This window comes from Aulonocara sp. 'chitande type north' Nkhata Bay, linkage group LG16, assembly GCF_057382095.1.
Source record: "Aulonocara sp. 'chitande type north' Nkhata Bay isolate Kocher_YH1m ecotype deep benthic linkage group LG16, A_spYH_male_GT1.1, whole genome shotgun sequence".
Lineage (NCBI taxonomy): Eukaryota > Metazoa > Chordata > Actinopteri > Cichliformes > Cichlidae > Aulonocara > Aulonocara sp. 'chitande type north' Nkhata Bay.
Window position 1 is genome coordinate 34,630,257 of NC_141359.1, and position 22,884 is coordinate 34,653,140.

General features: G+C 37.7%; 1 protein-coding gene across 2 annotated transcripts; it reads right to left on the reverse strand.

The window, feature by feature from the left end:
- Positions 1-473: 473 nt before the first annotated feature.
- Positions 474-22,709, reverse strand: LOC147311968 (signal transducer and activator of transcription 4-like). 2 transcript variants are annotated; one of them, XM_086267634.1, is made up of 24 exons: positions 22,573-22,709; positions 22,286-22,470; positions 19,209-19,344; positions 15,227-15,325; positions 13,689-13,781; positions 13,524-13,602; positions 13,350-13,435; positions 13,083-13,234; positions 11,727-11,885; positions 10,657-10,749; positions 10,511-10,570; positions 10,381-10,401; positions 8,965-9,055; positions 8,805-8,849; positions 8,016-8,099; positions 7,829-7,927; positions 7,115-7,250; positions 4,967-5,019; positions 4,682-4,776; positions 3,733-3,869; positions 3,363-3,554; positions 3,211-3,256; positions 3,008-3,113; positions 474-2,269 (listed from the first exon to the last, which is right to left on the reverse strand). In XM_086267634.1, exons 2-24 carry the CDS (start codon positions 22,411-22,413, stop codon positions 2,246-2,248), a joined length of 2,214 nt encoding a protein of 737 aa, XP_086123760.1. In that variant the 5' UTR covers positions 22,414-22,470; positions 22,573-22,709; the 3' UTR covers positions 474-2,245. The 2 variants fall into 2 exon arrangements, with proteins under 2 accessions (XP_086123760.1, XP_086123759.1); XM_086267633.1 differs by having other exon boundaries at positions 8,965-9,058.
- Positions 22,710-22,884: the final 175 nt, after the last annotated feature.

Genomic DNA, 22,884 nt, shown 5'->3' on the forward strand with positions numbered 1-22,884 from the left:
CACTGTCTTGTGTCTGTATCGGTCTGTACTGTCTGGTGTCTTTGTTTTGGATTTTTGCACCTTCTTTTCCCCACACTGTTAAATCCCTGTAATCTCTTCCCAACAACCTTTTTCCTATTTAGAAACAAAATTACCCTCTACAACATGGGTCTCACACTGGCAGCCCGGGTGCCACTATATTGACGTGAAGAAATATAATGCAGCTTGGCTCTTGAAGTTACTTTTTTTGTTAGGGAAGATTTGTTTGTTGAGTGCAATGCTAAAATAAGTTATTTAAAAAGCAAAAAATGAGTTAATATGAAGGCAGTATAAGAGAATTATTTGTAAGGAAAACTATTTTCACTAGCAGTCAAAAACTATGTCTGCATTTCATAAATACAAAAGAAATTACAGCAGAAGTGCTGCCAGATGTCTGGACAGAGAGTTCCAATGTGTTTATTTGGAAGTTCAATGAAAGGCTTAGAGAGGGGAGAAGGAAATTCGTTCACATTTGCAGTTTCGTCTTGTTGTACAATATTTGAAATTTGAAAAAACAAACAAAACACTGGGAATATTTGTGGGTGTTTTCTCATTCGTTTGTCCTACTTGAACACTAAAATGGTCCTCACATGAGATGACAGTGCCAGCAGTGGCCCACGGCTCATTTAAGTTTGAGAACCCTGCTCTATAATGTAGGCAACAAAAAATAGAGCTATGTTTTATTATCCTTCTTTTTTCTGCTCATGTTCTATTTAACTGATTTAAGCTGAACACATTTATTAGAATTAAAATTTATACTGAAATCAAGTTTATACTATGTTATTTTATTATTAATACAGCACAAGATTCAGTTGCCTTTGTACAAAAACAGCTGGTAGAAAAGTCCTCCAAAGAGCTACTTTTACATTCTTACTTTGAGTAAATATCAGAGACAGTACTTTTTTACTTGAGTAAAGAAGTTGAATCAGTACTTGGATTATGTTTTAAACACTAGCATCTGTACTTCTACTCAAGTACAGAATGTCTTACTTTTGGCACCTGCGTTACTAATCTGAAGATCCAGGGTTTGATCCCTCGGTCCTTCAGTCTGCATGCAGAAGCATCCCTGGACAAGAACAGACACTGAACCCCCATCCATTCACTGAAAAATGCTGTAGCTCCACCTACCACCCCCGCTTCCATGTTACTTTTCTTTAAACCAGAAGTGGCTATATTTGGATGAGAGGATGGGGAGCTGAGCTTTCAGCTCACAAGTTTCCTCCATTACTCACACAGGTGTAACTCACAGAGACAGAGTCCAGAGGTCAAATTCTGGGACTCAAAGGAGTGGAAATGCCGAAAAGACATTTAACACCTCCCTGTGTCTGAACACACCTGTCAGTCAAAGCACCAAGATTTACTTTTTATTTTGGCATTTTTGATCTTCTGTAATACAAAGTTGTACTTTTTAAGTCAACATATTCTTTAAAAAAATGTTCAGCCATGCTGTTGCATAATAACCTGACTGTGGTCAGAGGTTCACACATACAGTAAATAATCTGATTAGGAGTAATGGGGATTCATGAATAACATGGTATAAATAATGATTTATTCTTTATGATAATAATTTCTGAGCAGCAGCAGCAACACTGAGACACCTCAGCCGTGTTTTTTGCTGTTGTTGGTTTTTTGTTGTTGTTTTTTTTAACTTCCGCAAGAACCCAAATACAGCCTCACCCTTCAACAATCACCGAGAATCACGTGATTCTCCAGAAACGCCGTAAGTAAAAACCGCCAAGCAGCAGCTGTTACATGCCGACGTCTCACTTCCTACTGCTTTCGAAATAAAAGCACAAAACCTCGGTGCTATTTCAGTGAGGTGGCCAGCAGGGGGCAGGAGAGCTGAGCGACTGTGTGAATGAGTTAGACAAAGGGAATCAAAACACTACGTGTATTTAACTTTTTTGCCAATAACAAACAGGTAAAAGAGACAGATGCAGACATAAAGTATCAAAATAATGTCAACTACAAAAAACATAAACAAAACATGTTCAGATTGATTTATATACAATTCATTTCTTATAGAAAAACATGACTGAACATGCAAAATATTAAAGGCACAAAACCAGCATGATACAAACTTTTCTTTCATGGACAACAAAGCAAAATATGCTTTAAAAACACATTAACCACAAACTCTGTAAAAACAACACCCTCACGGGAGTCACGATATTGACAAAGGATTCAAAGAAGCTCCAGATGCAGATGTTTTTTTTCTTCCCTCTTTTTACTCTGAATACGGAGAGCTCATCTGTAAACGCAAAAAGAAGAAAAATATTAGCGGCATAACATCGGGACAGATTCAACAAATTCTAAGATTAAGCAAAAAGCAGTCTTCTGTTTCAGCAAGGCTAATCAGAGGCAGTCTTCAATTATTTAATCTCAGCCTGCGATCACAGGTCAACAAGAAATGTAATCTGATTACAGACAGACTGTCGGCAAACACAAAAAACAATTAAACTCCATTTAATCCAAACTTAAAATCCTAAAACATTGACTTCATGAATATTCACATCATGTCATGTGAGACAACTTTCCATCAGTGTGATTGATTACAACACAACAATTCATCAATCACTGATCAGTGTGCCATGTTTCAACAGTGTTTGCAGAAATGTCTCTGCACTGTTCTCAGTCTTTACGCTCAGGAGTTAACGATAATAAAAATGCTTGCTATAAATACAGAAAATATACAAAACCCAGCTTTTCGGCGTTTGCCACTTTGGTCCTAGTCGCAGTAATGTGTAATCTCTAACTTCTGATCTTTTATAGACTACGTTGACTTGAAACAAGCAGAATAATGAATTTACTGTTTTTATTATGAGGTTTCCAGAAGTTTTCCACATTTGACCTTTTTCTATTTTAGCTCTACTGCACAGAGCGATAAGAGTTAAGAGTTATAAGACACATACAGTGTCTTATTCATTTACAATAATAAAATGCATATTATTACCAGTATTATCCACTAAGTACAATAATGTAAACTTACGGTGTCGATGTCGAAGCACAGGTGCTCATTGAGCATGTCAAACTCTCCAGGTGTCATCGGGGGCTCCGGAGATTGACACGACCGCGGGGTGGTGCTCGCGTTGGAGCTGAAATACATTAAAAGAGACATTAAAATACATTTTGCCTGTTTTGAAATTCTGTTTAAGGTTAACTGAGCTCGACTTGACTGAAATATTAACTCACCGCATTTCTGAGATGGGGATCAGGGTTGATGGGATGTAAGGATGCACTGGAAGTTTAACAGAGGTTTATATTAATATTTAATTCGACCTGAGAATTAGCCTGAGAGTTTCCCAGCAAAAACTTGAACACTTCACCTCATAATTAGATCTTACCTTTGCTGGGCTGGCTGTTGTAAAGCCGCCCGAAGGCCTCGTCTTTGGGGATGTCGGGGTAGAGGAACTTGAGTGGGTTTTCGGGGACAACCCCGTCTGAGATTACTTTGTAGTCTCGAATGATGTCGGCGAACGGGAGCGCGCTGAGCCGGTTTTTAGTGTAAGGCTCCACAGAGTTAAACTTCACCTCACCTAGTGTGAAAAGTTACTGTTAGCAAACTTTGTTGTCCACTGTCAGCAAAGCAAGTAAAACCGCACAGATTTTCTATCAACAAAGTTTATTTAACGGTCTTATCATAGTTAAAGGTTTGGTATACATTTGCATTTTATTACCACACGTGGTCTGATGTTGGTTTATGGGAAATCTCACCGTTATCGCCGTGCTCCACCCAGGTGAAGGTGATTCCGCCGAGGTGGCTCTCGCTGAAGCGTAACAGGAACGTGCCTGGCTCTTTGTCCTTCAACAAGGCTCGCTCCATCTCTTTACTCACAAATCCCATGATGTAGCTGCGGAGGCGGAGAAAGACAAAAGAAATTTAGGTTTTTGGTTTCAGCCAGTGAGATCTGTTGTCCAATTTCACATTTTAGATCTGCCATTCATACGAAGTTTATCCTAATGCATTTTGAAGCTGCACATTTCTAAGACAGGGTTGTAGTCTACAGGTGATATCTGGCACCTGCAGACATCCATTGATGCTATTTTTTTGGGATAAAGCCTTTATAAAGGCGTCTAAATTTGGCTGACATACACACTTGAACTCATAATAATTTCTGTTGATTCAAACTCTAAAAAGACAAGAAATCCTCCCAAAAAACCCCTTAAAAATTAAAAAACCTCTAACTACTAAAGCAGCAGCATTAACAATAGATGTAAGCATTAATTACCTAATAGAAATGTATATTTATGCCACATTTTGTTTTCATTTAGTTCTGTATTTACATTCCATTTGAGTTTCCATGTATTTGTCCTTTCCATTTCCTTCTATGCAAATGAGGGCTTAAACTTGTCTCTGATTGGTTAACACCAGATGCTGTGCTCACGGCAAGAACGCATATTGATATTAATAAATTTAATGAAAATTTATTTTATTGTAATGTAATATTAAATATATTAATATTTTATAAATGTATCTAACTGTTCTGTCTTTCCCAACTGATGTTGGCAGTTTTGGTCCTTCATATATGTTAATGATAGCGGTTCATGTATCTAATAACCCTTTCATCTTTTTGTGGATTTGTTTGTTTGTTTGTTTGTTTGTTTGTTTGTTTTTAGAAACATTTTCTGTTTATGATCTTTCAGCCGGGACACGATGACCTACTTCTCATTCCAGACCGGCAGCAGGTGCTTCTTGATGAGCTCCAGGATCGAGTCGAGCCACATCCAGAAGCTGAACGGCTTCCCTGGAATATTCTCCTGTATGATTGGAAGAAAAGAGAGTGAGAACCTTCTCGGAATTTAAATTGAAATTAGATACGATGTGGGATAAAAATACATGACCAACATTAACAACACGGCAGAAGGTTTTATGACTGCCACTAGATGGCACAATAACACAGAAAATAATGGTACTATGCCGCTCATGCTCATATTATCTAAGACTCACCTTGGAAAACTTGGACCAGGACACTTGATAGTCGCTGCAGGAGGCATGCTGACCTACAGAGACAAAGAGAAACTATCATAAATGGCCGTCCCAGGAAAACAAGGTCAGCAGCTTTTTAGTTATTCTCTGAACTTGTTTTAGAAAATTCTTTGAACTCTGTGAGCAGCAGCACTAATGTACTAGTGTGACCTTCCCCGTGTGGGCATAAAGTGGTTTTACTACAGTTTCCGAGACAAACAGCATGTTGTCATGAAGCTTTGAGGTACGAGTTCTCATCAACAACAAACCCACCGAATCAAAACGCAGCGCATACGCAACGGCCTTTCATGGTGCCTTTTTCATAGGCTTCAATGGTAATCTGGGAAATTTCAATAAAAGGTAATATATCTTTCCTCCTGGAGCTTATTTATCTCATAGAGCAGGGTCTGTGGAATGATAATGAATATAAAAACCTGGTCATCTCTTCCTGCCTATGTTACATCCCGGTAAAGCAAAATTTTTAACCAAACAGGTAAAGGAAAGGAAAAGGATGTTTAGCTACAATAAAGATGAAAGTACAGAACCAATGTGAGAGAGAGAGAGAGATCTCAGGGTTTGTTTGTTTTTTGCCTTAATTCATTTATATTCATACAATTTACTATTTTCACACAGTGGGATGCTGAGCAGACAGATCAGGAGCAGGCGATATACAGCGGGGTGTAAAACTGTCTGCCCCATTCCTGATGTCCTTGTGTTTTGCATATTTATCACACTTAAATGTTTCAGATTATACAACTAATTTAATATTAGAGAACACAGCACGAGTAAAATATTTAAATGTAAATGATTATTTCATTGATTAAGAGAGAAGTTATCCAAACCCACCTGGCCCTGGTTGAAAAGGTGATTGCCACTTTTGTTAAATTGTGATTAACCACATCGTTTGGAAAGCAAAGTTTAGCGTCACTAAACAAACTCAGGCCTGATTACTGGCAGACCTGCTGAATCAAGAAATCACTTTAACAGAACCTGTTTGACAAACTGAAACTAAATACCTCAAAAAGCAACTTATCATGAGCAAAATGAAGACTGGAGTGGCCTGCTCAAAGTCCTGACCTGAATCCAATTGAGAAGCTGTGGTTTATGCTGGAAAACCCTCCAATGTGGCTGAACTGCAACAATTCTACAAAGATGAGACAACTTCCTCCACAGTTATTAGGTTTAGGGGGCAATCACTTTTTCACGCAGGGTCATGTAGGTTTGCATCTATATCCCTTAATAATAAACACCTTCATTTAGAAACTGCATTTTGTGTTTACTTGTGTTATCTTTGTGTATTATTTGAATTTTGTTTGATGATCTGAAACATTAAACTGTTACAAGCATACAGAAAACAGAGCAACAGAGCATCAAAGAAGCTTCAGCTTCGTTTTTAGCTTCTTTGATTTGTTGGGATCTGATTGGGTTAAAAAAACAAAACAAAAAACAAAACGCTGTTGTTCATCACCTTTAATGCTACTTTTGGTTTTTTAGAGTGATTTGTTTGACTGATCAGACCAAGCTCCCTGTTGTTTCACGTGAAGTCTGGCTCAGCTTGAAGCAAACGTGTTTGCTTTATGCATAAACTTGAGGTTGAGCGAGTAGCGGAAGTGGTCAGCAATATATAAGAACAGCCACGCTGGAAGGGTGATTCACTGGATTTAAATGAGGTAAGGCTTTTCATTTTTATAGACCCTCTGATCGCCCCTCAGAGTTTCTCTGCTATGCTGACTTTGACTTTATAGCTGGACCAGTCTGATACTTGGCTCGAATAACGTTTCTGGTTCTTCCCCTTTTAAACTGAGCGACTTTCTGGAGTCTCTGCACCACCTACATGCTTGAATATCTCTGCTGGCGTGTGGTTTCACAATGACAGAGGTGTCGCTTCACCCTCCATAAACAAGTAAACACTCTCCCACCTCTCTTTAGATGTTTCTGCCTTCAGCTTTAACTTTCTGTCCTAATTAGCTTGTTAGCTTGCAGTTGTCTTCTTAAGTATAATATTTTACTGTTTGCTGTGTTGGAAGATGTTTTTCCAGGTTAACGACTTTAAAGCCACATTTTTTTTTTAATGTATTTTTTCTTAATCTTCAACCTTTGCGAAAGAACAAAACTAAAAGACAAACATACCAAAGAGCTTTTCTCCCAGCATGGTGAGCTGCTCTTTGTTGAGGCCTCGCCCGGCAAAAGTGGAGAACTGCCAGCTGAGGACCTCAGAGAGCTGGCTCCAGCTGGCCCGAGGAGGGTTCCCAAAGAAAGCCAGGTTCTGTGGAGGACGATGGAGAAGGTGAGGGAGGCTGTGAAGCATAAAAAATGAAAACAAACATCTCCAAAACAGCTGGAGAACATGAGCTACAGTTACAGAAGAACCAGAGTAAATGGAACATCAGCAGAATTTGTTGTCACGCTCTGGAAGTCAAAGACTTGGAATTTAAGTCAGTTTTCTTCTTGTTTTATTTATGAACTGATGTTAAACTCAGGAGATGGGGGTGAATTGCAAGATTTATTTGTAATTTATGTCATTTTGATGCTGTTAATCGCGCATCTGTTTTGGGAAAACCAATTTTAGAGACTTGAAAAATGCAGAAATGCCCTGTGAAGATCCGCACAACAGAGGTCGACTGAAAAAATAAAATCTGTGTTTCTTTCTTTATTATTTTATTTTAAAGATAATAGAAATGAATTTATAAAAACAAAGGCTTTTAACAAAGATGTCCAGGTGTGTTCAAATAAGTTGAGCTGAAAGTGAGGTTATGTTTGATTCAGCTCAACTTATTTCATTTAAAACTTAAACTTTCAAATGAATGAATTTTCTGTTTTTAGAAGAAGTCCAGTATGGCTCACCCTCGGCTCATCAGTCAGGAGGTTGTACCACATGACGGAGGCCCAGCCTCCAGGCAGCTGGCTCACATTGGAAATCACAACGAGCGGCAGGGAACACGTCTAGAAAATAAAAATAAATATTAGTAAATTATTTTGTAAATGAACAGCAACAAAAACAAGTTTGAAATAGATCTGCTCTGCCGCTGACCTCCAGGTCGATGGTGAGGCCCTGCACCGTGAAGCAGGCCTCAAAACTGAGAGAGTGAAGTTCTTCTGTCACAGAGAGCAGGCCCTGAAAAATAAAACACTGAAACATCAACTGGCGTTCAAAGGCAGATTCATTGAATATGATGCACAAATCCATCTGAAGCAGCATTAATGGTCACTGCGGAGGACAGAAACTGCCAAATCAGGAGCAAATGATGCTATACATCAATTAATATGTCATTAAATACATTAAATATTAATTAAGCCTATACATTAAATAATTTACAAACTATGGCACTGATAGTTTTGCTTCAATATTTACTTACCTTTGTATTAATTCCCTAATTTATCTACTTTCCCATTCAATGTTTACATTTATTTAAATGTATTAGTTACATGATGTATTTCTGAATCAACCATGAAGCATGGGGTTGTGTCATGAAGGGCATCCAAAAGCAGCTGAAAATCAATTTAGGTCATATCTTATAAATGAATAAGACCTATATGGATTTAAAATAATGATTTATTTACTTTAGAAATACAAATAAACACAATACACTGCAAATAATAAAAATATAATAAATAAAATAGAAAATTTTATGGGAAGAAAATACTACAAATAGTACAAAAAATGCAAAAGAATACAATTTTTTTTTAAAATCAATTTAGATTATTTAAATAAAAAAAAAAATCCCTACACTTTTTGTGGACTTCATTAAATATGAACTTATTTACAGAGTCTCTTTTATTTGGCAGTTTTCGTCCTCCGTAGGTCATCTACATTTCTTACCTCGTTCCCTTTGGTGCCGTTGATATATTTCTTCTCTTTCAGCTGCTGTAAAACACAAACTCTGAGTGAGATGACTAAACACCATTTTAAATAAATGGTTAAAGGTTCAATGAAAGAACCAGTTAAACAACTGTCAAGATTTGTTAGAGTTTTGTCCTACCAGATGTCTGAACTCCACTGAGAGGCAGCCGTTTGAGTAGTCCTCAATGTCCATAACTTTAGTGTTGTTGGTCAGGATGAAAAACTGACGACTTCTAAGGAGAAAAGGAGAAAAAACTTGATTTTCTTATCAATGTTTACCAGCATCCATCTATAAGATGGACTTAATTCAGAGGATTAAGTGTTTGTGGATTGTTTTAGACAATAACATAAACCATATTTAAAATCTGTATGTAGTTTTCAAAATAAAACACCACTTATTTTACTGTAAAGGTTTTTAAATCAGGGCGATTTTAAGAAGGTTCAGCTGCAGACTGTCCTTCCTGCAATGTATAACACCGTATATAATCTGTCAATACATGTATAAATCTAAAACAGAGATCTATAAAAGAAAACCAAGCTGATTACATTTCGCTGTAAATTTTTTTGTTATAATTTGCGGATGAAATCTTTAAAGCCCACATATCTTTATGGATTTTTGAATAACTGACAAGTCAATAAGTTATAACAAAGTCAAGTACATTATGCGAGTGTTTCCTGTCTTCCTATTTCCTATTGCTTTTCCTGTCTGTTCCAGTGCGCGGTATCAGGCTAACACTACCAGAAGGTGGCAGTAAACACCAGCTGTTTAAACAGCAAAAATTGAAGAAGTGCTACTTCTATAAAAGTGAAGTTCAGGCAATTGGTTTTTAATGAACATCGAGTATTTTTGCTTTGTATCCTACTGAGAACCGAGGAAAAAAGCAAGAGAACAAGTAAATCTATCACGGCATGCCTGTATTCATTCACATCTCAGAAAACATTCTCAATCACTCACTTTTCTTTTCTTTTTTAATCCATTTGCTTTCAGTAAACTCCTATAGCTTTTAAGGTGACTTTAACCCAATAATATGTTTTTTCTGCATCTGGTTTTACAGGAAGTTAGAGGCAAAGTTCCCCCGAGGTGCATGTTTGGTTTCCAAGTGCTTTTTCAAACCATATTTACACCTGGTAACGCCAAACAAATAACACGCCAGTGAAGCCATAAAACAGGAAGCTTTAGGGCTGATTTTGGCTTTTAATCTTTAAGTTTTTACCCCCTTACAGACATTTCATTATTTTTTTTTCCAGTCTTGAATTTGTATGATGTTAAATCAGAGTGGATATCCCTGTATGAATACCTCAGGCACAGATGCTCCGCCCACCTGCTATTCAAACCTATCAGAAGTTGTCTTAAAGAGGAAGAAGCTAAAACAGGTTATTTCATGTAGAGAATTAAATGAGGGGGTTCTAAGGTCCAGTATTAGATAAAGTAGTATTATTTCACTAAACCATGCCTAACTACTGTATTAGCGAGCAGATTAGGTTGCTTTTAATCTGGTGCTGTTTCCTGTTCTCGGACATTTAGTAGTAGCACGCTTAGACAGTTTGTACTCACACTCTGCCCGGGGGGAGGTCCCTGCAGAAACACACAAGCACAGCACACAACATTTTTACCTTATTTTTATTCAAGCAATGAAGACAGGTTTACTGTGGGGTCCATTTAATAAGAAAATAAATCATCTTACTTGTCAAATGTTGTTTTCACTTTCAGCTGATAATCCACTTCTGGAAGTTTAACCAGGAGTCTGCAAGAAATCAGAATAAACTGAAACAAACTGCAACCCAACAGCAGAAACAAATCCTGAAACAACAAGATGTCACATCACCATACCTGACTTTGGTGGTGAACTGTACTCCAGTCTTAATGATGAGGGGTTTCTGTGGATGTGTGGGCATACATGGCTGCTTCTCCACCACAAATGAACTGTGAAAAAAAACCCACACCTCGATTTACAATTTCACTTTAACACCCCGAGCTTGAGAGAGAACATTCAAACCACAGCTGGCCGTGTTCCTCCTCCGGTAGTTACCACCTTTCGGTTTATTGTCTAATGTGTTGTCAGAAGCTGAAGCAGAGGAGGAAGTCGTGTTTTTCATTTTTCAGAGCACTGAAAGTTGTTCTGCACAAAGATGAATTGGGCTGGGATCCCTTGCACTGCTTATTACACATCTGCATCTCCTCCTCTCCCGTGTGGCATCCCTCAAGGCTCAATCCTGGGACCACCTCTGGTTTCATTATATAGGTTATCTTTCGGCTAATAACTTAACAGCTTCAGTGGTATCTAGTACCATTTCTTTCTTTCTTATCTCAGTGAATGTGTCACTAATTAATTAATTGTCCTTTATCTTACTCCTGGTAAAACTGGGGTTTTTGTGTTAGGCTCTGACAGTTTCTCTAATGATCACTACTTAATTAAATCACTACTCTTATTATTATAGATGAAGCTACACAGCTGTCAACAGGTCATTAAAATCATTTCAAGCTGCAGCAGCAAAGAGATATACACAAAAGAGAATCAATAACTGTGATTCAGCATACTCTAAGTAGATTCTGCTACTCAAACTATTGCACTTTTACTTCAATTTTAGTTTTGTTTAATAAATTAAAAGCATCTAAATACTTCTTTTCATAACAGGGTTTAATTTTTTTGTGCAGCTAATTTCAGAGGTGGGAAATAACAAAGTAAAAATACTTTGTTATTGTACTTAAGTAGAATTTTTAGTTATTTGTACCTTACTTGAGTATTTGTTAACACTTCAATCATTTCAAATTAAATATTCTTGTTCTGTGTCACCACATTTAAAAAAAATAAAAATCATAGAAATACCCCCACATGCAACACAGATTTCTTTCACAAATGCTAAAGGAATAAAATGTCTTCTGCTGAGCTGTGTTGGTACCTCTTGATGAGATGGTAGATGAGATATTTCACTCTCTCTTCCATCTGAGGCTTTTGCAGGGGTATTGGGTCGCTCTCATAGGTCACCTTCACCACCAGCTCCCCCAGTTTGTCCAGCTGACGCTTGATCTGGAAAAGGCTCTGGGCAGTCAGGGTGAACCTGAGAGAAGCGAAGAATAGGATGAGGGCAGAGAATTTATCTGATCTTTATTTAGTAAACTACTTAACTGACAACTGACAATTATAGAAGATCGTTTCTGCCACTGAAAAAGAGAAATGGCTGGCAATTAAAAATCGGGGCGATCGTGGCTCAAGAGTTGGGAGTTCGCCTTGTAATCGGAAGGTTGCCGGTTCGAGCCCCGGCTTGGGCAGTCTCGGTCGTCGTGTCCTTGGGCAAGACACTTCACCCGTTGCCTACTGGTGGTGGTCAGAGGGCCCGGTGGCGCCAGTGTCCGGCAGCCTCGCCTCTGTCAGTGCGCCCCAGGGTGGCTGTGGCTACAATGTAGCTTGCCATCACCAGTGTGTGAATGTGTGCTTGAATGGGTGGATGACTGGATATGTAAAGCGCTTTGGGGTACTTAGGGACTAGTAAAGCGCTATATAAATACAGGCCATTTACCATTTAAAAAAACAAAAACAAAGCGTTTTTCAGTCACAGAAACAAGCTTCCATAGTAATTATACTAACGAGTTAGCTATATAGTTAACCAAGTAATATTCGTGTCAAGTTGGGCGACATATAGCATATATTTTACAGTATATATCACAGGGTGTCATATGTACTGGGAAATTAATATTCAATCTATAAATAAATATTTATTAGAAATAATGTATACATTTATTTTTTTGTATAATGAATTTACTTCAGTTGGTGTTGGTCCTCCATATATCTATATAAAAGCAGATATACAAATGGTACTTAACTATTACAAATGCAACAGATATACAACCATATGTCCTGTTTACATAATTTATTAATATTATTTTAGCATTTTTGGGCTTCCATACAAAGTACTGGTTATGGACAAATCAAGTGTGTGATCATGTATGAGTTGTATAGTTTTAATGTTTTATTTGGGAACAGAATGGTGTGTATGTGTAAGTTTGGTGATGGAGTTTTTATTATGAATGAATGATGAATTTTTATGAATTATTATGTCTATTTTTATGCTTAAGGACAACAGATGGAAATTAGCCCTTGGCTATAATCTGGTATGTTTACATTCATGTAATTTTTTTTTTTTTTTACATTTATGTTCATTAACATGCACTGTCCTAAATAAATAAATAAATAGATAAATAAATAAATAATTAGCATTAGCAGTAAGGATTTCTGACTTTTTGTTGGAGGTCATTACCAGCTCTGCAGCTGCTCCAGCCCGGTGAGCAGAGGACCCCCGATGGCAGCAATCTGCTGCCTTCGTTTCCAGTCCTGCAGCTCAGGGTTTAGCTGAGAGGTCATCAGGTCGTCAATCTCTTTGATCACAACGTCCATCTTTGATAAAATCTCCTAACAAAGGCATAAAATACAGTGTTTATGGCTGATCAACACACTGTGAATGAATTTTTTTATTTGTACACCTGCATATATTTTTGTCACGTTTCAGAGCTTTGCATGTGCGTACCTTCCTTTTAAAGTCAAGCCGGTTTAGCATTTCCTGTAGTCTTGTTACTTCCTGTTTCATCACGTCAGAGTTTCTATCAGTTGATTCTGACACAACCACAAAAACAGTAGTATGAAATAAGAATTCTAAAATAGTAAATGACTTTTTATTTTTACAACTTGTAAAATGGCTCACCTCGAGACTGCAGGGTCTTGTAGCGGAAATCAAAGTCATCTTGCATGTCCTCGATGTATTTCACAGCCTGGTCCATCAACTGGAAACACATTTTTTTGTGTAAAATTCATCAATAAAATTCAGCTTTGTGTTTTCTCCATCCTGTATTGAAGGTGTTTGAGTTACCTGCACGCTGCCCCTGATGATCCCAACTCTGTTGTCCATGTTCTTCTGCCTCTCAAACGCCACAGAGTTCTGCAAAGACTTCTCCAGAGGACCCTGTAAAAAAAAACAAAAAAAAAAAACATTTACAACTTTGCATTTCTGAACAGACTGTAATCTTTATTTACTTCTGATTTAACCATATCAACATTAATGACATGACTCTCTCATATGTCTGTTGGTGCTGCTCCCACAGCATCATAACTAAGAGCTGTTGAAATGTTCAATTCAATTTTATTTATATAGCGCCAAAGCACAACAAAAGTCGCCTCAAGGCGCTTTATATTGTACAGTAGATACAGAGAATGTTGCAAATGTTGTGGTTTTGTGATTCAGGGTCATGTGGGGTTCATGTTCAATACAGTGTGTAATGAATGTTTTTTAAAGTTGCTTTTTTGCCATCTTTAGACAAGAAAACATTATTAACTTTGGGAAAATTCAGGGTGCCAGTGCATGAATAAAAAACATGTTACTCACTGGTTTTGGTCTCTGCAAACTGAAGACTTAGTTAAAGACTGGATCTTCATCATGTTTATGTCTTTGAGGCATTTTTTAACCAATTATCTGAGAAATACCACAGTTTATTTTGAGGTAGAGGCTGTCCACAGCTTTGGGGTGAGTGAATATTCACCATAGTATTATAGTATTAGCACGTAGCTGTGTCTGTGTACAGTTCATGGATGCAGCATGGTAATCAAGCTTTCTCAAGTTAGCTGAAAATTTAGTTAATATGTGGACATGTAGCACAGTGGCTACATGCATCTTTTGTATACAGTCGATTTATTGGACATATCGTGTACTGGGACGTGTTGAATATTTTTCTGGCACATTAAATTTTAACATTGCGTGGGTAATATTTTGGGAACAAACAGCCTCTGTGCACAGAGAATCTCTAAATGTTTAAACTCTAGCTATGAGTATCTGCATATAGAAGACCTCTTTCTTCCTCTGAAACCTGAAACCAGACTGAGTTTAAACCTGCAATAACAGATGTGTTGTGCCATCTGATGTGAGCAGAAGCTGCAAAGCATCACTGAAACGTTTTAAGGCGATATAGTAAACTTCTTTATGACTGCTTTAGTTTTTGGTCTTTACAACGTTTTTTTGCACGGATATTAGAAAGAAAAGGTGTTAATGATGTCTGTGTGCTGTGTAGTGCTGGGGAGGTAGTCCAAGGTGAGTTTATTACTCTTTATTGGCTCCAATAACAATAAAGTTATGGTGCATTAAACCCAAACAGTGAGCTAAGTGAAGCAGCAGTCTCTATGGAACAACCCAGCTTAAACAAACACAGTTATCCTGTTCACGGGAGTAGAAACACTTTAGTGATTACCGTAAAAAGCCAAACACTGATTGTTGGGAATAAAGTGAACTGGCTGGTTGGGAGGGTGGGGGTGTGAAATATGTTTTACAGTGTAGTCTTCCTGGTAGTGGCCCAGATTTACCAGCAGAGACTGTAATAAAGGGACTTTCCCTTCACTGAGGCAGACAATGTGACAAACCTGTTCTTGCATGCAGGCACTGGAGAGAATACGGCGCTCTTCCCTGAGACAGGTGGAGATGACTCTGGCCATTACAGCAGGATTGGTGGCGTATTTCAGCTACAGTGACGCAAACAGAGAAAATTTCAGTTATAAAACCCCCTGAGAAAAAACCTTCGAACCAATGATTTCCTAATGATGTGATCATTTGTGTAAGTAGGCTATAAAACCAACCACAGCATGATCAATACTCCCACAGTGTCTGTTTATCTGTGAAGAAGAGATGAAAAGGAAATCCCTGACAGAGCGGAAGCCCTTTAGTTCAATAACAAAGGAATGAAGTTGAACTGGACACAAAACGAGCATTCTCCGTGAACAGCAGCTGAGTAAATAAAGTCAGATATTTGGAGCTCATCCAGGTTCGACTCTTTAAGGGCAAAGAATTTAACCACAACATTTAGTTAAATATTAGAGAACAGATTCGAGCGTGTGAGCCTCATTTATAAACATGTAAAAGTTGCATAATCAAAATTGTAATGATGCAACTTGCACCATGAGGTTAAAAAATAAAATAAAAGAAGCAACATTAAGACAAACCTTGTTAACCTTTAGCAAATAACCCTAACTGAGGATTATTGTCCACTAGAAACCTTAGATTTCTTAAGTAGGGATAGACTTCAGGGCTCAAATTATTATTTTTGTTTTAAATTGCATTCCCTATCTATGAGTGCCACATTTATTTATTTCTCCATTCAATCTATCCATCTACGTTCATTCACTCATTAGCATTTTCTCCTTTTCTTCAAAGATGTATTTATTTCATTATTTTCGTAATACATTCCTTTTTTGCTTTTTTATGAGGCAAATCACAGAGTTATGCAATGACATTAATCATTAAAATAAGAAATTTAAAGTAAGTAAAACAGTAGAATCAATAGAAACATATATTGTATAAATAAATACCCACATTTATTGGTTTTAAAATCGTTAATGGCCTTTTGATGTTTTTTGGTTTGTTTTTTTTGCATTTGCTAAATATTGATAAGTGGGATTATATATTTTGTTTCTGTGCCTTTAATGACATATTCTTTTTCGTGAATTCGGTATTCTAATGATGCCTTTAATGGTATATTCATTCATTTTTTTAAAAATCAACTTATTTTTGATTTTGGCAGTTTGGCACCTCCATACATTCCTGCCAGATGCCTGTATCTTTAAATCTCTTTATTTTTAGACTATATATGGCTAATATATGCGGCAGAAGCCACAAACTTTCCGAAGCTGCATATCGGCCTCTACATACATTCAAATGCTCACTAAGAAAAGTACAAAAAACTTCTTCTGGAGGAAGAGGGAAAGTTTTTGTCTCGCCTTCAGGTGTGACTAATATTTCATCACTAAAACGACAGACTGAGGACGCACAAACGCACACACACACCTACACGCTCAGTCTTATGACAGCGGCAGTGATGCACTGGTATCCTTTCAGAGTTTGTACCGTTCACCAAGCTGACCTACATTATTCAGCAAAAATTCACTATAAATACTTCTCCTGCTGTTATGGGTACTTTACAGTCAAACCCAACACTCCTGACATTTTCCCTCAGCAAGCAGCGAAGGTCAGATTAAAAATGTGCGCCTACCACTGCGAGGGATTTCCCCTCGAAGAAAGACCCTGCGTGAACATGAATGGAAGAGAGATTCAAACATGAGCTAAAATCTCTCCTCTGTTACATGAACACATAACAACAACAACAACAAGCCACAAACACCGTCGACTATCGCACAGGAGTAGCTACTTCCTCTAAGAAGTGTTGACACATAACACATATACATATTCACAGGAAGCAGCGGTATGAGCCTCGAGGGTTCATTCTGCAAGAGGTATCTGTCTTTCTTCCAGAATAAAAGCGAGTGACGACCACAACCAAACTTCCTGAGAAGCTCCTCTGGCAGAATATACATCCTCAAAGGGTTCATCGACAGAGAGAATAACTTAAAGCGTTTATAGACAACAATGAAAGAAAGGAATTCAATGTGCAAAAGCTCTTTACTGACTTCAATTGATTAAAACAGTAGCAGCAAAAACAGGAGCTGCAGCTTTCAGGCAGCACACAAACAGAAAGCTGCACATTTACAGCAATTCCCAACTCGTGAGCACGGCAATTATTTTACTTCCCTTTCACCTCAGGCACATGTACACACCACGAGGCTACTTCTCCAAATTGAGGACGCTTTAATGACAACAGTTCAGGGAGTTCACGGCTGAACGTTTTCTCTGTGTTCAGTTTGTTTGAGGTGTGTGGATAAAAGTGCACAACAATAACAAGAAGCCACGGGCAGAGCAGCACTATAACCTACAAGTACTGAGCAAAGAATCCAACATGACCTCTTTTCTGAGCTGTACAAAGGAAACTCATGTAGAAACACCACAAATATCAACTTAAATGAGAATTAAAGCTGCTTAATCTGGACTGCCATAAATAAACTGCAGCTAATTACGAACTTTGCAAAATTCCCACAACTCCTGAATACTTTTAAGTCTGCAAAGTTCAGCTAGAAACTTCTTCTACAGATTTGCATGCAGTTGAATCCATGCTCACAGTTGTGGCTTCAACAAAAAAAAAAGAACAAAAAAAGCCTTTTCTTCGAATGTAATCATGAGAAATGATTAACATGCATATACTTCCTCAAAAACATCCTAAAGCTCCACAGCCTGTGCTGAATCATGTGATTTATGTAAAACTATCAGACTGATCAGGATCATCAGATTTGCTTTAATCAGCACGACACAAACATGAGTCTGATTTTAGATGCTGTGGGGCTCTCTGCTAGTAGCTTGTATTCTTTAGGTCTGATCAGTTGTGCAGAGAGTATAGCTCTGTACACGTCACAGTCCATTCTGCTGCTTATATCAGAAGTGACATCATCAGTAAACATAAGTGACCCGTTCCTGCAGCCATAAATGCCCAGGCCCACACTACCTCCACCATGTTTAACAGATGTTATACGCTTCAAATCAGATTTCTCTCCTTCTCCAAACTTTTATCTTCCATTCACTCTTGTAAGACTTTATCTTCTTTCAGGACTCCAGAATCCGGCCTGCCTTACCACAGACCTCACCTGGCCGTTAAGTCATCAGTCAACTGTCCAATTACTTTTGAGACTCTAAAAATATAACGTGTGTATAAAAATAGCTGTATCTCCTACACAGTTAATACAGAAATTGTTAAACCCCTTGAATTAAAGCTAAAAGTCTGCACTTCAGTCAGCTCTTAACTGTTTCATTCAAAGTAGTTATTTTTCAGTAGTTTTGAATTAATATTCATTTATATTTTTGGCAGTTTTAATCCACTATGGATAACAGTAATATTAATATTAAATAAGAAACTCAAATTTTTATTTTTGGCAGCCACCATAAATAATGTTAACTAGATAAATCACTATTAATTGAATATCAGCATGTATTATTAATATTTTTTATTTATGTTAACTTTTTGTATTTTTGTCATTTGCAATCTTCCATATAAAAATACCAGTACCTAACTAACCAGCTTTTCCTCCATATGCGATTTGAAACCCATATCTTTGTCATCTTTCTGCCATCACCGTGTGCCGAACGGTCTCATTCACTGCTGTGTAAACATGTATGTGACGCTTTAAAAGCACGTGTTGAGCTTTTATCTTTCCACATGATCACGTCTTAGTAAAAATCTCACCTGTTTCTTCTGTAATATGTGTCAATAAAACTGTGTGAGTAGAGCATACACACTTCCTCTATTTACACTACATCTGTCTGTCAAGGCTGCTTTCCAGTATGGGGCACATTAGGGTGACAGTTGTTTTTGTCATCTGTGGAGCACTCAGTAAGTGCATCATGTGAAAAAACAAGCATGTAGCTTCTAGCCTGTCCTAGAAAACAGGAAGTCTAACAAATGTTTGTGTTACAAAGGCAGATCTGAAGTGCTGAGAAATTAGATGTCTGGGGGAGAGGTGGACTCACTTGCAGCTGCTGCTGGATTATTTTCATGTTGTGTCGTTGCAGAAAGTTCTGCTCCTGCGAGCGCACCCTCTCCAGCTGGGTCAGCAGGTTGGTGAAGAGCACGCCAGCCATCGACTCGTCGTTCACCGCGGTGTCCCTAAAAGTATACAGAGTGACACATTCAGGAGATTCAGAGCAACAAAACCTGTGAAGAACAAAGAAGTTGCTTTACCACCTACCACAGGCCTTCAAGCTGGCAGTAGTTAAACTGTTACTTAAAAAGCCATCTTTTCCACATATCACTGTCTTAGCTAATTATAGGCCAATCTCCTACCTTCCTTTTATCTCTAAAATTCTTGAAAGAGTAGCTATCAAACAGTTAATAGATTGTTAAATCCAGATTCAAATCTAAAAATCTACTGCTACATACAAGGTCTTGAATAATCAGGCCCCATCTTATCTTAATGACTTTAGAGTACCGTATCACTCCATGAGAGCCCTTCGCTCTTAGACTGCAGTCAGACCAGTTGCAGATGGCTGCCCCTCCCTGTGCCTGGTTTTGCCAGAGTTTTCCTCCTCTTAAAAGGGAGTTTTTCCTTCCCACTGTTGCCAAAGCGCTTGCTCACAGAGGTGAGCAAGTTGTTGGTGTTTACTCTGCATTATTGTAGGGTCTTTACCTTACAATATAAAGTGCCATCTGGGAACTGCTGTTGTGATTTGTTACTATATAAATAAAACTGAATTGAATAGTTCCTTGCTCAAGAGTCAAAAAAATAGTGGTACTTTTGTCCATCCATCCATTTTCTTCCAATAAAGGGTTGGAAGACAATGGATAGGCTGCGCTCACCTACAACCACCATGGACAGGTGCCAGTCTGTCATAGGGCTAACACAGAGAGACAGACAGCCATTTACACCTATGGGAAATCTAGAATCATCTGTTAACTTAACCCCACTAACTGTATGTCTTCGGACTGTGGTGTGGGAGGAAGTCAGAGTACCCAGACAGAACCCTCACAGACACGGGGAGAACATGTCATGCCCCCAAAAAACCAAAAACTGCAGTTCCTTGAATGATCACTGAAGCCAGACTTCAAGAGTAAGTTTGTCTTCTTGGTTTTTCTCTCTTCTCATGCCGATAATGATGCCGCCACAGCTCTGTACCCTTCATTCCAGTACTTAGGGTGCGAATTCCCCTGCAGTATTCTCGTGAGCAATAGATGTCGCAATTGAGACAAAACTTCCACATTCGCACTGGTATTGTCTCTTCAACCCAGCAGAAGCACAATGGACCATTTTAAAGAAATCGACAGCTGCAGGACCGGCTGACACGACACCAACATGGTGGCTTGCTACAGCAGGTGTGACATCACTTAGGCGTACAGCGCCGTTCGCAAGGGGATGAATGGCGACATAACAGGATCCTTCTACTCCCAAGTTAAAAATCATAGACTGTATTTAAAAAATAAATGTAGCTACCATTACATAACCTATTTATTTCTGATATATGCATTTCTAGACTGAACTTAACCAATAATCTTTGAGGAGAAAAAGGTCTTTTAAGTTTTGAAAACAACAAGAAACATGTACCTTTTCTTTGTATAAGACAAAAAATAAGAAAACTATGAAAAATTATGTCTTCAATACATTTCTTGGACTTTTTAAATTGTATTTCTTGTGGAATAAAACTCAAAGGTTTGTAGCCTTATGTACATGTTATTTAGTGAAGGAATGGAAGAGCCTTCAGGCAGGTTCTCTCAGATCTGCCCAGCACCGTTGAAAAATGTACTTTAACTCAGACCACAATCATTCCTAAATCCTGCTGAAACCGAAAACTAAAAGCATCCATTTACTCTCCTTTTAGCTAAAAGCAAACACTCTGTGGGTGATAAATGATCACTGTTCTCGTTGATAAGGAAGAAGGTGCAGCTACAGCGGGTTTTTCACTGAAAAGAGCTTCCTGTAGGAAATGAGGTCTATGACGTGAAGTTGTGGGCTGTAAAACCAAGAAGTCATGGTTTTGATCAATCAGCTTCAACTGAACAAAAGTATAAACTCAGCGATTTGAACTCAGCTTTGTCAACATGTTTTTGATGCACAGGTGATCGTTTATGTTTGCACAAACTTTCACTGAGCTTCAGAAGACGTCTGGATCAAAAACTCCTGCCTTTCTGGATTTAAATTTAAAAAGCCTAGACCCATTAAAAATATAGATATCTATACACTTAAAATATTTGATAGACAATATTTCTGTCTTATTTTGCTTCAGAACTATTACATAGGATTATTTCCTTGAATTATTTATTCATCCATTTTAATTTCAAGTTACTCATTTCTAAATTATTATTTTTTCATCATTTTGCCTTACTCCATTTTTCCTCAAGTATTTTTCTTAAAGAATATTTATTTAGACATTTATGTTTTATTAAACAAATATAAACGGCTGACATTGTGAGTGTTTATGGAGGTGATTCTTTGCCAGCATATTAACACCAGACTCATATCCTAAATATATTTTCATATACTTATTATTTGGTTATCTTTAGTCTTATGTACAAGGTTATTATAGTCGACTAAAACTAATATAAAATGAATAAAATAAATATTTGAGTTAACTGAAATAAAATAAAAATATGCATTTTATTAACTGAAGATGATAACTCCATGTGACTGAGTCATGGGTTTATTTTGTACTTACATTACAAAAAATAAAACTGATACTAAAACTAAACCATCCCCACCCTTTGGAAGCAAACTACAACTTAAGTTAAAGCACAAATAAAAACTCACTTATATAAACTGCTATATTACAATCATTACAAAGAAAGAAGAATGAAAAGACAGACATATTTGGTAAATAGTAAATAAATAGTTCACAATACTTTGATAAAAAAGAAAAACATTAATATTACATGTTGTGTACTTAATTGCATAATTATTTATGTACTAAGTCATTAATTTGTGTATTTAGTTAATGTTAATTTTGGCAGCTTCAGTCCTCCATACCATGTGGTCTTTCAGCCTATGAAGACAGCTGCCTTTTTTTGTAATACAGACTTTTTTTTCCCCACACTTCTTTGCACATAGATGAAGACTCACCAGTCCTGAGACTCGATCCAGCTGGCCAGCCCCTGCCTGATGTCCATGGGGAAGTTATCGTCATACAGGTAATCTACCTGCTCCAGGAGTCTGATCTCCAGCTGTTGAATCTGCTTCCACTGGCTCATGATGCTGTGCCTTCGGACACCACGCGATGCACACACCCGTTATCACCAAAGAGTGCTCTAAAAACATGAATAACATGTTAAATATTATCTAAAATTACGGATTATTTATTGTATGTAATTATTTGATCGTTTAATGTCGCTTCTCCTCGTGTTTGTTACCTGAGATGTTTCCGCGCTGCCTTCCCGTCAGCTTTCATCTACCATGTGCACTTGTTTCCCTTGCGCTGACTTTCGTTTTTTATATGTGCCTCTCAGATCAGGAAGCGACCTCATTTCCCCTCAGTGGCTGTTCTCAGGTACTCAGAAGGCCCCTCCTCCTCCTGCCAATCACACACTCAGAATGATCCTAAACTTTTAGACAGGTAACAGGTGCAACTAGAAAAGTGATACTGTAAGGTTATATAAAGAAACAGACTAAGTTAGAGAAGTAGCTGAAATGAATGCATCATATTTATCTCAGCTGATTACATA

What these genes read in the sequence shown, in the direction of transcription:
- LOC147311968 (XM_086267633.1), bottom strand. Translation starts at nt 22,413, where the DNA reads ATGAGCCAGTGGAAGCAGATTCAACAGCTGGAGATCAGACTCCTGGAG. An exon ending in TGGATCGAGTCTCAGGACTG is followed by an intron (nt 19,345 to 22,285) that starts GTGAGTCTTCAT and finishes GTATACTTTTAG; the next exon opens with GGACACCGCGGTGAACGACG. An exon ending in CTGGAGCAGCTGCAGAGCTG is followed by an intron (nt 11,886 to 13,082) that starts GTAATGACCTCC and finishes CGCTTCTCTCAG; the next exon opens with GTTCACCCTGACTGCCCAGA.